General features: G+C 36.0%; 1 protein-coding gene across 2 annotated transcripts in view; it reads right to left on the minus strand.

The window, feature by feature from the left end:
* LOC139124165 (RNA-binding protein, mRNA-processing factor 2a-like) overlaps nucleotides 1-13,319 on the minus strand; it is a 30,285-nt gene extending 16,966 nt beyond the window's left edge. For both annotated transcript variants that reach the window (XM_070690311.1, XM_070690310.1), the window contains exons 1-4: nucleotides 13,208-13,319; nucleotides 6,998-7,051; nucleotides 4,940-5,002; nucleotides 1,162-1,309 (exon numbers count right to left, since the gene is read on the minus strand). In XM_070690311.1, the coding sequence (XP_070546412.1) occupies nucleotides 1,162-1,309; nucleotides 4,940-5,002; nucleotides 6,998-7,051; nucleotides 13,208-13,255 (313 nt within the window). In that variant the 5' untranslated portion in view covers nucleotides 13,256-13,319. The remainder of the gene's footprint in view (nucleotides 1-1,161; nucleotides 1,310-4,939; nucleotides 5,003-6,997; nucleotides 7,052-13,207) is intronic.
* Nucleotides 13,320-15,418: the final 2,099 nt, after the last annotated feature.

Below are 15,418 nucleotides of genomic sequence, written 5' to 3' on the forward strand. Positions count from 1 at the left end.
TTGGGAATACATGATTCAGGAGATATTTTAAATGAGTAGAATAATTTTGATGATGTATGGATGGAGTTCTTCCTAGATGAGTAGAAATAACATCATTGCCCCAAAAGACATCTCTCTCAATCAACATTAAAAGCCTATTTGATAATAAACATGAATAAAGCTTCTCGGCAGTTGGCTCTCAGTTTTATGAAAAATCGATGAGGTCAGACATGCTAAGTGCTTTTAAAGACATCTTCTGTATGCTTGCCCCAAAGGTGATGTCACCATTCATAGATAGATGTGCTCTGGTATTATCACTATTTACCTAAGGTCAGTGAAATGATGCTATACAGCCTTGCTGAATGGAGCCAAGTGGAAATGGAATCTCTTGCGACTGGGTTTGAAACCGCTCAGCTACAATGTTACCACAAATTAATTTAGAGAAACTGTCGTCTAGAATTAACGTCACATCATCTGCTCATACCATCGAAGATTCATTAAAGGAAAAGTGATCTGACATTGACAAATACCAAGGTAGTGAGACATGAAGCCAAAAACATACTTTGCAATGATACAGACACACCCTAACATCCTGCCCAGAAGCGTTGTCGTGGAGTTTTTTAACTTATTACCTCATTACCAACAAACTTTGGTGCAAACCTATTGTTTCCTGTGGTAATGATGGATTTCTGTAAGTCCAAATGGGAGTGATAAGGTTTAAAATATGAGTTTCTATCCTCAAATTAGAAAGATGATGACAATAATTGTGATTATTTTCAATATCAATACACTAAGAAAACAGTGGAACGAGATCGTGAATTTTACATTCAAGAAAAATATGTCACTGTTGTTGAAACATGGCCACAGACAAAACAGGTGTCACACATTCAAAACTGCATAAATTGCAAAGGAGTTTGAAAATCATGTAAGTTGTCTGAGTGATTGTTAATTTATATAATGCAGAAAAAATATTATGAAAATTTACGCCAAAATTCAAAGTTATGAAGTTAGTAACATGCTGCTGTTTTGGATTAATGGCAGTTTACTTACCTGATGTGAGATAAGGTTAAATAAACTTTCAATCCAGAGGTCAAAGGTGAATGTGGTGGGTGAGAGGTGACGGTGTACAGGTGTTTGGAGGAGGGGGGGGGGACGAAGAGGATGAGGCGGTGTCATACTTACAAGGTTCTCTTGGTGTAAGATGTGGTCCAAGTGCTTGTTGTGCGTTGGGCGGCTGTGGAGATGTCTGTTTAGGTTTGCTAACTTTGGTGTTGGATTTTGCGAATTCTAGCCGTAGTGTCTGCGGAATATCGGGATCGAAACGTACTCCCTGCAAGGTGTTAAAATAAAGTGACCAAAAGTCAATAAGGCATGAGGCACATGCTAAGCCGAGTGTGTGGGTGATAAAACCCAGGTATACTCATTGGCAGTCACATAAAACCTTCAGTTGCCCAGCTCAAGAGGTTGGAACATGCCTTATTGTCATTGTGCTGTATTTGCCTTTATTGAACTTAATGTTTTGCGTGTGTAAAGTACAGTTTGGTGGTTCAATGGTGACCGAGAGAAAAGTATAATGTAGTGAGTCTTGCAGCTTTTGCACATTGTGTACATGAACAGATGGTATATTGCAAGACCATGCCATAATATCAGTAAGTCTTTTAAGTTTGTGGGTGCAGTCTAAATTCCTGTAATAACAGGGTTTGAAAATAAAAGCGCAACTCTGGTTGTATCTACATTGCTAAGGTGAAAAACATTAGTATTATCATTTTAGAGAAACATTCTTTGAAGGTTATGTTTCTAAAAAGCTGAAAATGAAGAAACCAGCTGAAATGTATAATGACATCCAAAGGTGATAATATAGTCACTTGGAGGTGATTTAGAAACACACAGTTTCATAGAGATGGCCTTGATGAGACTTTGTATAGCAAAGAAAGACTTCAGATTCCATTTACACGGTAGATAGAACGGTACAAGTTGGGAACCTATTTCATTGAGTTGAAGCACAATGTGCATTAAGCGCAGTGTGTGTGCTCGGAGAATTCTGATCAGCTTCCAGGGAATTAACAGTAAAAGAAAGATGGACACAAGTAAGTTAAACCAGAAATATCCCACTTTGTAATGCTGTTCCTTGCTTTTGAATGCACTAATATTTTCAATGTTCATCACTGACCAAAGTTAGGTTTTAACCCATTCACCACCATGGTTTGACCCAAACTCTATATGTTATCAACAGTGAGTGTGGACCTGTTTACAGGGGATGGGGAAGAACAGGCCGGCCGAAAAGAACGCATTGCAGATTTCATTTACATCACATACATGAAACAAACATCGGTAGTCAGATTGGCAGATTTCAAAATGCTGTATCGATGCGCTTTGCTTTTTTAGGGGAAATACATAATACTTCTCACTTCTCTGTGTTTTCACAGAGAAAACATAAATACTGCACAGTATAATATGTATATGAAGTTAAATTTAATTTTCCTAAGCTTGCTGGCACCTTGATGCCCGGTATTTTGGTACAACTGACCACTTTAAGCTGCAATGTTGGGCCCTATATGCTGGAAAAATGGGTGAACTGTATGAAACTTTGAGAAGATTAGAAAAATGGATCAACAGCATGAATTAGAAAGGGGTTGAAACTGTTGCAAAAAGGAGCTTCATAGTTCTAAGGCCCTTCAAGGGAAAGTGATTGTACTATTGCTTTGAATTTTTTATGACGTTTGTGTATCAGGGAAGAAATAGAGTGCCGCCTCCATGATTATTCAAGCAACCATTTAGAAAGCAACTTTAAAAATTAATAAGGTAATCACTAATTATGCTCGACACAAAATCTGTCAATTTTCCATTACTCATTTAAAACGACACTGTTCATGCACAATGTCTCTCTAATTCTGTCAACTAGATTGTATTTCAGTTAGTGGCACCTTTGCTTGACAGATTTGTTCATTTTTTTTGATATTTGGAAATATTAGTTTCCACAGAATTCATAATTTTTTTGGCCATAAGATCATTTGCAACTTGAAGACCTACCGGGACATGTAAAACACAAATAATTTGAGAATACAGATATTATGGAAAATAACAATAAATATCACCTCACAGAGACCCACTATCCTAAAAATCTATTTGTTGCCAAGGTGGATAACAGAGTGGTACCCAATTACAGGTACATGCATGTTGCATAACGGGCGTCCAACTCGGCAAAAAGGGATTTCCCGTAACACGACACCTTTTCGAGGGTACAAATCTACAGCATCTTGAGCATTAATGGAATAACCAATGGGAACATTTGACCTGTTCACCCCGATATCCTTGTAATTTTAAGGTTCACCAATGCCAGTAGATGACAGGATTATGAAAACCATTCACCAATGAATGGGTTATCACTTCATGTAACACCTCAGTCTTCCCTGAACAATAAAATGCATATAGCATTCACTTGAACCATGATTAATACACTGGTTGACTTCCAGAGAGCCCTTATAGTGACTCTGTGGATTAATTCTTTGCTTAAACCAATTTTATCTGCCTGACTATGTCACTGCTCACGATGTACGTTCCCTTTTCTGAGAGATATTCTGTTAAGGAAGAGGAATAATTTCCCAAATTGTCTACTTCCCCCTTTGAGTAAGTGTGCAAGTCAAAACATCTCTGATTAGTGGTTTCAATTTTAGTCTACATGGCTCCTATGAATGCCCGCTTCAGATCCTTTTATAAACAAATTCTAAACTTTCAAAAGATGGCAAAAAAATTAATTATCTTCTGTCAAAGAGGGTCAAATCTTGACTTGGATTGATTTCATGAATGAAAAAAATTCTAATGAAAAGAAAACTTGCCAAAGCTTGATATAAGAATGCAATGCAGATGGTATAGTGAATGTAATTTGTACATGGTCTGACACTGATGGGGTTTTCAAATTGACAGCTTCCTGGTTCTTTTTCTACGTTTTATAAAGCGCACAAATCACTAAAAAGTGAGCAACAATGAGCACAGACCAGCTCTTCGCTAAGACCATTATGAACACTTTCCCTGGATTTTTTTCACTAGGCTAACCACTGGGATTTTACATGACACTCGCTGCGTCACAGTTTATAAGCCGTAAATTTTGTGTTACTTTGAATTGCCTCTCCCCTGCCAGTACCTAACCAGAGCCATTGACACTTTGGTGGCAGCGGTGGGATTTTAATTGCAGCTACAATTGCACGCAAAAATTCTAAGTAGCTTCCTCAAACATATTAAAGCATGATGGATGAGAGATATGAAGTAGTACATTTTGGTTGTTAAGCTTTTCTTTACAAAATTTGGAAGATGTAAGGTCTTTATCTACCTCAGACTTTTGACCTGTACTCGGTTCAAATAGGAACGATATGGCTATAAAGACATTCTGTGAGCTTTTAACTGTTTGAAGCATCCAATCTTTTATTCAGCTGTCCTCCATAAGTAAGCCTGATGTTGTTCGATGTTTCAGTGAATACCAATTAAACTCTGTTCCACAGAAAGGGCAGAGCCTTGGTATCATTAAAAGAGTATATACGATAGCACTGATTACTTCAAATTGTTGCCGTGGGGACAATATTACCATGGTGATGGGGTAAAAACTAGCAAATTTGACGATTACGTTTATCAAGAGAGCACTGGCAACAACTGCTGTGAACACGTAGCTCCTCGGGGCTCTAGCAATCTCACGAACACTCTCCAAATGAGAGAAAGGAGAGAATTCGCATGCTCAAATTTAAATCAAACAATGTGAACTAATGAGTTGATAATCGCTGAAATGTTCAAAGTATATGATATCAGAGGCAGTGTAAGTCCTGGTCTTGATGGTTCTTGAGCGTAAGATGTCATTGCCAAGTAGGATGAAATCACTGCGTCCCCTTGAGAGAGGTCAATGCACCTCATTGATGGACATGACTAGCTTTATTTCTGCACAGGAACAACAAGACTTCTACATCAAGCTTACCTGAAGAGCTTGCTTTGCAGCCTCTGCACCAGCTCTCGTTTCAAAAGTTACAAATCCTACAGGCTGTTGAATTAAGAAGATAAATATTTAATCAATACAAACAAAAACAGGAAATAATCAAATTTTTCTGAGCTCTAAATGATTGCTGTTGAGCATAGCTATTTGACATTCTTGCAAATATTTAGGCTTATATCCCAATAATACAATATCCAATATAAATATAATAAATATACAATATAACGGAAACAATTTCTTTCAGATGTAGACAATTTTTTTTTTATTTTTCCCAAAATTTTGGTCAAAAAGTGAAGCCCATGAAAATTTATGTCCATTTAGTGCAAAATCATAGAAAATATTGTAGAAAAATTCATAAAAATTGGTAAAATGTTGCCTTGATATTTTTGGGGTAAAAATTACAGTTCTCAAAGGCTTAACATGCCAGCAAAGATGCATCATAAAGCATTCAGTTCTCAGTTTTCACATTGTCCAGGAGCACAACCGTTTACCCCTTTCACTACAATGGTTCAGCCTGAACCAATTATTATCAATTGGGATTGAGGGTCAGGTTCAGGACAGCGAAGTCTTGTAAGTAAATAATGATCAAAAATCACTGACTGAATTGAAAAAAAACCATGAAATATAACACTGATGTCTTGAATTGTCAGATAATGATTCCTTGAACTGAGATAGCTACTTAGAAGCATACTCTTTACAATGAAGCCATGTAGCCTAGCTGTTTCTACAAGAAGAAAAAAGTCTCCTGTTTCTCATGAAGGCAACTCTATCACATTGTCAGTAAACATTACCATGGTCCCATAAAATTCTAAAGCTTCTGTCTGATTGTAAAACTTAAAGCCAAACGAGACAAGACATTTCACTTCAATCTCAGAAACTCTGATAACCGGCGGCTGGTGAACAATAGAAAGATGAGACATACGGTTTGAACAGTTGGAGGGTGATCTTGAAAATCCATTATAATAAGCAAACCTATATACGCACATCATCAAAAACATTCTCAAATTCCTTCCCAAATGGATGTGGATGTTGGGAGGTTAAATTGCGCTTAGGATACAGTTCTCTGAATCAGAGTAAAGCCAAGATGATGCGCTGCACATCTTCAAACAACTTTGACATTTCTAGCGCTGTTAGAAATTTACAGGTCTTTTCTGTATTCATGCATCAGGAGACTTGAACAATTTTGCGTGGATAGAATGTGTACATTCAAGGTTCAGGTTGCTGGACATATAGCAACATCTATAGCTTGGTGACGTATGCTGCTGCAGAGAGACAGATGTATGAAGTTCACGGTACCACTGACAGTTGGCCATTATGCTGAGTGACAGCCCAATAATCATGACTTTTTAACCTAGCTGTTGACTCCTATTCTCTGTAAACATGTTCAAAGTTACAATTGATGATGATGAGTTTGGGCCAAACTATGGGGATGAAGTTGCTAACATGAATCATGTGGGATGTCCTCCAAGTTTTTATTTATTTGGCAAACACTGTCTGAAGATGTGTAAGGCTTTTTTATCAGTTTTGATGTTATACCAGGCATTTTTGTATGAAATGGCCATTTTGATTGCCTTTCAATAATTACTGCAATTGTTAAGCTAGCATAGCCATTTACTTTCTATACTACTGGTATATTTGCAAAATCTTGAGAAGACTTGTTTGAAGCGAATAAAAGTTACCCAGGAAAAATTCACTATGATAATTAAAATCATCTGAAATTACAGAAATTACTTTCCATTTGAATTCACACACGTTATTTCACTGCGAGTAGAAACAGATGTTCCACATGATAAACTTTAAGAGGCAAAGAATCTGATTGAGAAAGCATTAATGTACCGTATGCTATTGTCTTGAAGAGGATTTATCAGCGATGCAATGTACCTTCTAGTTCTACTTCTTTGCAAAACAGACCAATATTTCATCACGGAGATATCAAACACTCAACATCCATTTAAAGCTTGTGATATATCCATTATCAAAATAAATCAAAATAAATATATGGGGAAGACAACAATCATATTGAAAGAGATGATATGTACTCACCGATGTATTCTTGCCCTGTTTTCCAGTTACTTTTAGTAATGAGCCTTCGTAACCCTGGAAACCAAAAGACGGACGATGGACATGGATGAGAATTTACAAAGAAGATAGATAATCAGTAATGGATGTATTGCAACAACTGATACTCTAGTCATTTTGTTGATATTTCTAAGTCTTAGCAATAAGCAGCTTCATATTATGAACCCTTTCTGTGCCAAAGTCAATTTTTGTCGCCTTCAATAAAATATATCACAGAGAATTTTTTTTCAGATTTTCCAAAAAATTTTGATCAAAAAATGTGGCCAATGACAAGTCATGACCATTTGGTCCAAAATTATAAAAAAATTACAGAAAAGTCATAAAAATTGGTAAAATGTTGCACATAAATTTTTGCTGGGAAAATCACAGCACTAAAAGGGTTAAGTAAACTGGTCTTTGCGGCCATTGCACTGCCAGATACTGTCTTCAAGTCTCATATTACCAACTTGAGCATGAGATGGCCACTTTGTCAATCAATAACACCCACTTGACATTTTCCCTTATTTCAAACCATCAAGGGTGGACAGCTTTGCTATAAAGACAATGGTACCTTTGAAATTTATATTTAACACATTAATATTAAACTAATTTAGATCACCAATAATCTTGAAAATGTGACTCTTTTTTGACAGAACTGACTACAGGAAGCTTCAGTTCCCAGGCTTCACTTGCACACACAAATTATTTCCGATTTCAGGGTTATCTCAAATGTTAACAAGATGTTTTCAGTGTTTGTCCTTTATCACTAATACCTAGCCCTGAAGGCCATCTTTTTTATCTAATCTTCTGAAAGCCAGGGAAATGAAAACTATGATATCTGTATTGCCCTATACCGCTGAAGGAAACCCGACATTAAGGCAGGTGGAGAAAAATATTTCTGACAATAACTGAAAGAACATGTTCTGAATGATTTTGTGAATTCTATGCCTAACCCTTTTCACAATAAGACTCTGATGTTTTGCTATTAACTCTGGCGACAAAGCTGGAGCCATATCCTTAGAAATGATGAGTTAAGCTGCTCTGAGTCATATCGTGTTCATACTCAGAATGCATGTTTGCGATTCTGACTTGAGTATCTCATCAAGAAATGGGACTGCAGCCTTCAATGCTGTTGAAAATTTTTCTAAATTGCAGCTGTTTTTCATAAGTATGTATGTTTTTCTATTTCTTGGCAACTTAACTCTTTCTCCCCCATTCCCCTCTCTAGAGGTCCAACTTTACTGGAGAAAACAACGGGATTAGCTCAAACCACCGTGGCGAAAGGCTAGACGACCATAGCACAGTTGGGGATCAACATCTTTATTTCTCTGTAAGATAGATCCAACCTCTGTTTAAAACAATTAATCAAGTTTAAACCACAATGAACAACTCTTAGAGGATTCTCATAAGCGTTCAACAAACAAGAGAGTACAAGTAACTCTTTGAATGGGCTTTTAATGGATCCTTCATAAAATAATGGCCGGAGTTTGATAAAGTTACATGACGACGCTTAACCGATATATATATATAACCGTACATAAAAATCAAGTATCACGATGTAAAGATGTACCAGATACCAGTAATATCACATGTCATAGTAGGTATCAGATCTCTGAATGAGATATTTGCCTTCAAGCTTTCACAAGGCGCATTCTTGTTCGGATAATTGCATTCATTAGCTGCTTTATTGTAAGTGCAATCCATAGTTATTTTGTCTATTTTCTACTTTGAAAAAAGCCGTAACTATGACAATGTTTTCATCATTTGCATTCTGTACATGCACAATGATAGGCGCAATCATTACTTATTCTACAAATGTTCTTTACTTATGATAAAATTTTCATTTTTTTTTGTTCTATAAAACACAAGCAATGCCTCACTTATCTCAAAGAAATACAATATACTGACAGAAAAAGTATTTCCACATAATCCATAACATATGTGATACAATGACATTGTTGATGAGTGAATTTTAATCAAGCCTAGAATCTATCCATCAACAACAACATTGTACATCACAGTCATACAGACTCTTTAGACGGGTTGAACACTAGGCAGCTTTTCAATACAATTTCCAGCTTTACAACAAGAACATGTGTTTTACAGAGAAATAAAAAATACAGGAAAACACAACAAATATTAGAATTGATGAAACTTTAACTAGTGTGGTTATATTTGTGGATTAGTTTAATGATATAGGTATGCTGACTATTGCTAACATAACACATGAGAAAATTGTAAAAAAAATTGCATCACACAAGATTTTTTAATATGAGCAAATCACTGGAGTATATCACTGTCTTTCAGTATCACTATAAATATTTTTCAGTCATAAGAACTTGAACACAAGATAAATACAGTGATTTTGTTGTATTTTCAGTAATTGTAAGATGTAAGTATTTGACCTATTCTGGTCTAGATCAGTCCCAAATTACTAGAACAAAGGTTAAGGTTCTAGGGAAGCAATTCTATGGCTAGGAAAATGTGTATTTTTGTTTCGAAAATATTTAGCAGGACGATTATTCAACAGTAACACAAATTTACCGCAGCACTTTGTAACTTAAAGACGCATTTCTCGTCACGCTCGACCTCCGATACAAGCATTAAAGCCGACTTGAATGAAAAAAAGTCGCTGGTACTCAGTAAACTAGAAAATTACCCATAATTGCGACATTTTAATCCATCCGGCTCCAGTCGTCTAAGTCGTCAGCTCTGTACCAGGATTTACAGATGCTTCCTCCAACGATCGTTCATTTTAATCTCAAACACTTTAGCAAGCATGATCGCCATACAGAACACATTAGATAGTTTTTCCTACCTGCACACCAATCATACAAATGCCCACCAGTGTATTAAACTACTCATCAATAGAAGTTTCCACATACAACTTTTCAAACTACCTACTGCTGACAATTCTTTTAGTGTGAATTTATCTCACAAAGGACAGGAGAAATTAGGGTACAACTGAGGGATGTTTTCCACTGTGTTTAAATTCCCTGGCACAACATATAAACCACAAAATCTAATCAAAACTTGGTGGCATGACTTTTTTGACAAGAGAAAATGAGTTTCTACATCTTGTTGACATGTGCTGTTGTAACGTATGCAGTGATGTCTCTGAAAGTATCCATGCTGTACAACTATTGCAAGTTGAATATTACAACACTTGTCACTCATTTCATGAGGTTTCTTATTACTATGGCCCCCCCTAGGATACATGTGTTTCATCCTTCAGAACTAATATTTGGCACATGTAGATTTCTATCAAATCAATCACACAGAATTCAGTAAATTCTTGACTTGATTCGAAATCATGATCAGTACATAGTCACCTAAACAAAGACATCAACCTGTCGAAGCATCAAGACTGCTTTGATAAATTAACTGGGAAATCTATCTATCAATTATGAGTGAAGCCTTAAAATATGAAGTCAATGTTTCATTGCATTTATTACTTCTTGGCACACAATTATTGCTTTAGAGTTACCAGTGCCTCCTCTTTTTTGTTCGTTTTCAAAATTAATAACCAACATTTTATAATATTGATGTTGAACTTCAAAATATATTTCTCTTTGAAAGTATTATACACATCTTTGCTAATATCTTTCTTTTCCAAACTTCACAAATTGCAACATTAACCCTTTGAGCACCAAAGTAAATTTTTGTCGCCTTTATAAAATGTACTCCAGTCAATTTTTTTCAGATTTTTGCCAAAATTTTGATAAAAATTGAAGTCTATGAAATTTTATGTCGGTTTGGTCCAAAATTGTCACAAAAATTACAGAAAACTTCATAAAAATTGGTAACATGTTGCACTCAAATTTTAGTGGGCAAAAATTACAGTACTCAAAGGGTTAAACATTATAACACTGAAGCTGCTGTATCGTACAACTGTGGTTCACAAGAGTTGAAACCATTCTTGCTGAGTGTTTCAGACAAGAAATCAACGCCACGGCGACAAGCTTTGCCGAAGAAGATCGCTGTTGGCTACTGCTTAAATCTCTTTGTATGCCACCTGAGTTAAAATTCTATCTCCGAGTAGTGAAACAAAACCCTTGAGGAGCACAGAGATTAAGGAGAGGGTGATAAAAGGCAGAAAATTGTGTACTGCAGACAGATAATATCAAAATAAAGCCATCACGCGAATGATATACCAGGCACTTAAACTAAATGATGAAACTCCCCAGTATTCTGTTTTTTTTATTTCGTGTTGGAGCGCCACCAACCAGAATTTAGGGACAGGATTCTTTTTACAGACAAACTGATGATCCAGCAGGTGATAGTCACACAGTGTTGAAAAGCTAGAAATTGAATTGCCTGTAATCCAAAGACCATGAATTTATTGGGGCTTTAAGTAGCGAAAGCAGACAGCGAGATGATAATTTTGACATTAAGCCATTTCATACAGACATGAATAAAATTGCTGTAAAGAAGATAATCACAAGATGTATTCTGACGGTTATCTGGTCCTGTCTCTTGTCCTTCGCTTTCTTTCTCTGTTTTCCTAATTGTCAAATGTTTCCGGCATTTTGCCTGAAAATCCTTTGTTTGATCTCTTGTAATCTTTATTAACACATGCTGTGGTGACTTCTGTGCACCTGCACTCATCCTTTGACAAGGAGCCGGGCATCACACACTCCTTTCCCATGTCATTCCGGCAAAACTTCTTTGGAAAATTCAGCTTTTCAACAATAAACACAGCATTTGTCATTTATCATGTCAATGCCTATTAACCAGACAGCACGATTTTTGTTACATTCTTAAAATTTCCGGACAAACATGACAAAATTTTGGTTAGTTTTCTTTATGCATGCAAGCTAGAAACTCATACAAGCATTTTGAGCAGAAGATTAAGGCTTATGATGAAAAAGAGATTTTCATGGATAGAGCTTCCGATGATTTCCTATAATCTTTGTTAAGATATCTACTTCATCCTGTCCAGCACCTGGTGACTTCTATTCAAGCAAATCACCAACCGTTAGTTGATTTCACCAAAAAAATTGCTAGCTTTTGAGAATTTTGGCAAAAATGCTCAAAAAAAAGAATGTACCTCTTATTCTTAATAAATACATAAATAAAAAATAAAAAAACAGAACCGTATCACTAAAACATTTGTAAAAGTAACTGGCATCCTTTACACAAAAATCTGGAGGAGATAAAAATCTCCAAAAAAAGTGGGCCATGTTGAAATTTGAGAACAAGATGCACGTTAATTACAAAGCAATTAAAATTAATGGCATTCATAAATCAAATATATTCGTCCATATACAGAAACATGTACACTTGTCTTCAAGGTAATTATCAGTTATTGAGAGATTAAAGTTTTACCCTGAGCATGGAAGGTTCGTTTGTACCTCCATGTGCTGACAGCTCGATGAATGATGGTGCCAACATATAAATACTTTGGATCAGATTTTAATCCCATGGCACTTGAAATGCAGATAATACTTGCTCAATCAGTTTTATCTCAAGAAAATAGGCTTCATTAGCTGTGATGAAAATTTAATTGCTACATATTCTTTGTAGAATTTTCGCCTTACTTCATGCAATGACATGGCTTAGTTGTCCAACAGCTTTACAGGAAGTGAAAGAGGTGTTTTCTCCAAGAAAGTTGGATCATATAAATTTGATTATGTTAACATAGGCATAAAGAACATACGCATGATTAAGCCAGGTTTCTTTCTCACATAAAACATCCGAGGATCATGATAAAATTTTAATTTGTCTTTTTTAATGTGTGGGATCTTGGTATTCTTTGTCTTTCAAACTTTCTGCCCTATACCAGCCACTATTAGCTACTAAGTTTTCAATCAGGTGGTGACAGATGGGATAATTAGCAGGAACAATACTATAAACACCTGAGGGTAAGTACAACTGAGGGTAAATACTATAGCTATTTTAATTTAAAGTTAGACCAACTTGTTGCAACTTAAGCTGGCTGAAAAGGTACTCTCATTATTATTCATATAAGACCATTTACAATGTTGCAAAAGTTGAAAAGATTAGGACTATAATACAGATGTTTTTGGAGTCCAATATTTTGTTACTTTTCTTGTAAAATGTAGCAATTTTTATTGATACAATTTGGCTACCTTGGAAACAATTTGCATAAGTAGTGGATTGGTTATTGGGTAAATGCATTAGACTGAAGACTGAACACAGAAGAATATTGTAAAAAGTAAGGTGCTGTTTTACCTTATATGCCCTGAACAGTAGGTAGAGCTCCCTTGGCTTTGCGTCCATAGGCAGCCCGCTAACAAACAGTGTCCGAACCTGTGAAAGAATAAAAGAAAGAGAAAAACTTGTAAGTTTCAAGATGAAAATCCAAAGTAAACAAGCGCTTTCATTGGTGGAGTAGTGTCACATGATGTAGGAATATAATAGCCAAGAACTGTGAGTTGACTCGCCATAGCGAACTCAGGTGTTTTTGATGTTGTTTGTGTTTACCGAAACTGATGTTGTACTTGTGGTTGATCATGCCTGTTGTTTCAATGCATGTAAAAGTATGGGATTTCGTTTACAAGAACACTGCAATTATACTTTCCCCCAATAATCGCGTCTGTCAAGATATGATCACTTTCATATTTTGTATACACTCTCCACACTAACGATGAATTGTGCCCTATACCTGCACAGACAGTACACATCCACAGAACCAAAGGCCAAGACTCATAACTAACATTACATGATGATGAGCGACGCCAACTAAACTTGTTTGATGGCAAAGCGAAAACTAAAAGCTAAGTTTTCACCCCCTTCCATTTGGATTTTTAATTATTGCTATTATCTTCAATACTTCATAAATAAAGTAAAACCTGTCTTATCTGAACCCTGTCTGAACCAGAAAACTGTCAACACAGAACAGTTATCTCAGACCAGTGCCCATAGACATGATGTTAAATATAGCTCTATAAAACTGAACCCTCTCTAAACGGAAAACCTGTCCTAGTGTCCCAACGGTATTTAGTTTTGACAGGTTTTATTGTACTGATATACAACTCTACAATTTCCAGAAATGAGATTTTAAAACTACCGGTACACCGGTACAAAGCTTCAGCAATTATTATAAAATGATATGAACCATGTTTTATTTTTAGTTTTCTTGTGTGTTGAACGCCACTGCAAGCTAAATCCGCTGATTCAATTACAAAGCGGTGACACAGACCTAATGTGACACATGTCGACTAAAATGTGTTCACAAGTGGTTTCTAGGTTTCTGGAGTGACTGAAAGCAGAAGTGGAACAGAAACGCTTGACAATCCGTTGGTATCTTCTTAAGATGGCTATTTACTAAAATTACAGTTCTCTTTTCTGACCACGGTCCCTCTATCTCATAGAGGGACCGTCTTCTGACAAGCCATAAATTTCCATCCTATATATATGGATGTAAAAGTATGATAAAATTTCTGTCAGAATGAAATTTTGAGTACACGCAGATTTCTCTCATCACCCATAACAATTACTACAGGTCACATATTACAGGCAGTTTTGACATGCAGAATACAGGGTATTTTCACACAGACCAAGACATTAATTGACACATGGAAAAACTCAATACCAAGTATTTCACCATGCCGTACTAAATTGCACACAAATTGAAGATGATTTGAAGCATGGAACAATAAACACTAGACAGCTGTCATAATTTAAAGTTAATGAGGCTTTAAAACAGGGGCTGTACAGGCAAAATACTGAGTGTTTCAACAGACTTGAGTGAGATTTAATAAGATACTTTGGACGATATATGCAGTTAATAACACGATAAGGTCAGTATTAAAACTTGTATGAAGTTGCCGCCACAGTACTGGAAGAACATTTTAACAATAGAAGATATTAATATCAGTGTCTGGAGCTGGGACTGCAGACGTGACTGAGCTGAAATCCCATTAAGTAAATCATGTGACATTTAGAAAGTTAGCAAGAAATGATATAAAACAGAGCTGGTTGAAAAGAAATTTTGCAGCTGCAAATGTGGGGTGATGCCGACTAACATTTCCGATAAATTTCCTTTATTTATACTTATGAACATCCTGAAGAATTTTTAGAAAAAAATTCTGTTTTCTCTTAAATTCAGAAGAAATCATCATTAAGGGCATGACCTCTTTTTTGTACATTCTAATCAATTTTTAACCCTTACAAAAGAAGTCCCGTCATCCGTCATAGTTTTGATCCCATTTTGGGAAACTTTCTTGATATTCTGTCGTCTTTCCTTTCACAAACAGAAAGGCTTTTCTGACACCTCTCTGCGAGTTCAGCAGGTGTTTGCAAGATTCTGAAACCAGAGCGGTCCTAAAAGCATTTTGCACAATGCCTAAAATGAACACCTGGTTTCAAAAAGATCTTAAGATTACTCAACAGAATAGAAAATGCTAAACTTTCTTTTTTATGATTGCTTCTTGGATGATA

This window comes from Ptychodera flava, assembly GCF_041260155.1.
Source record: "Ptychodera flava strain L36383 chromosome 23 unlocalized genomic scaffold, AS_Pfla_20210202 Scaffold_23__1_contigs__length_28996876_pilon, whole genome shotgun sequence".
Taxonomy (NCBI): domain Eukaryota; kingdom Metazoa; phylum Hemichordata; class Enteropneusta; family Ptychoderidae; genus Ptychodera; species Ptychodera flava.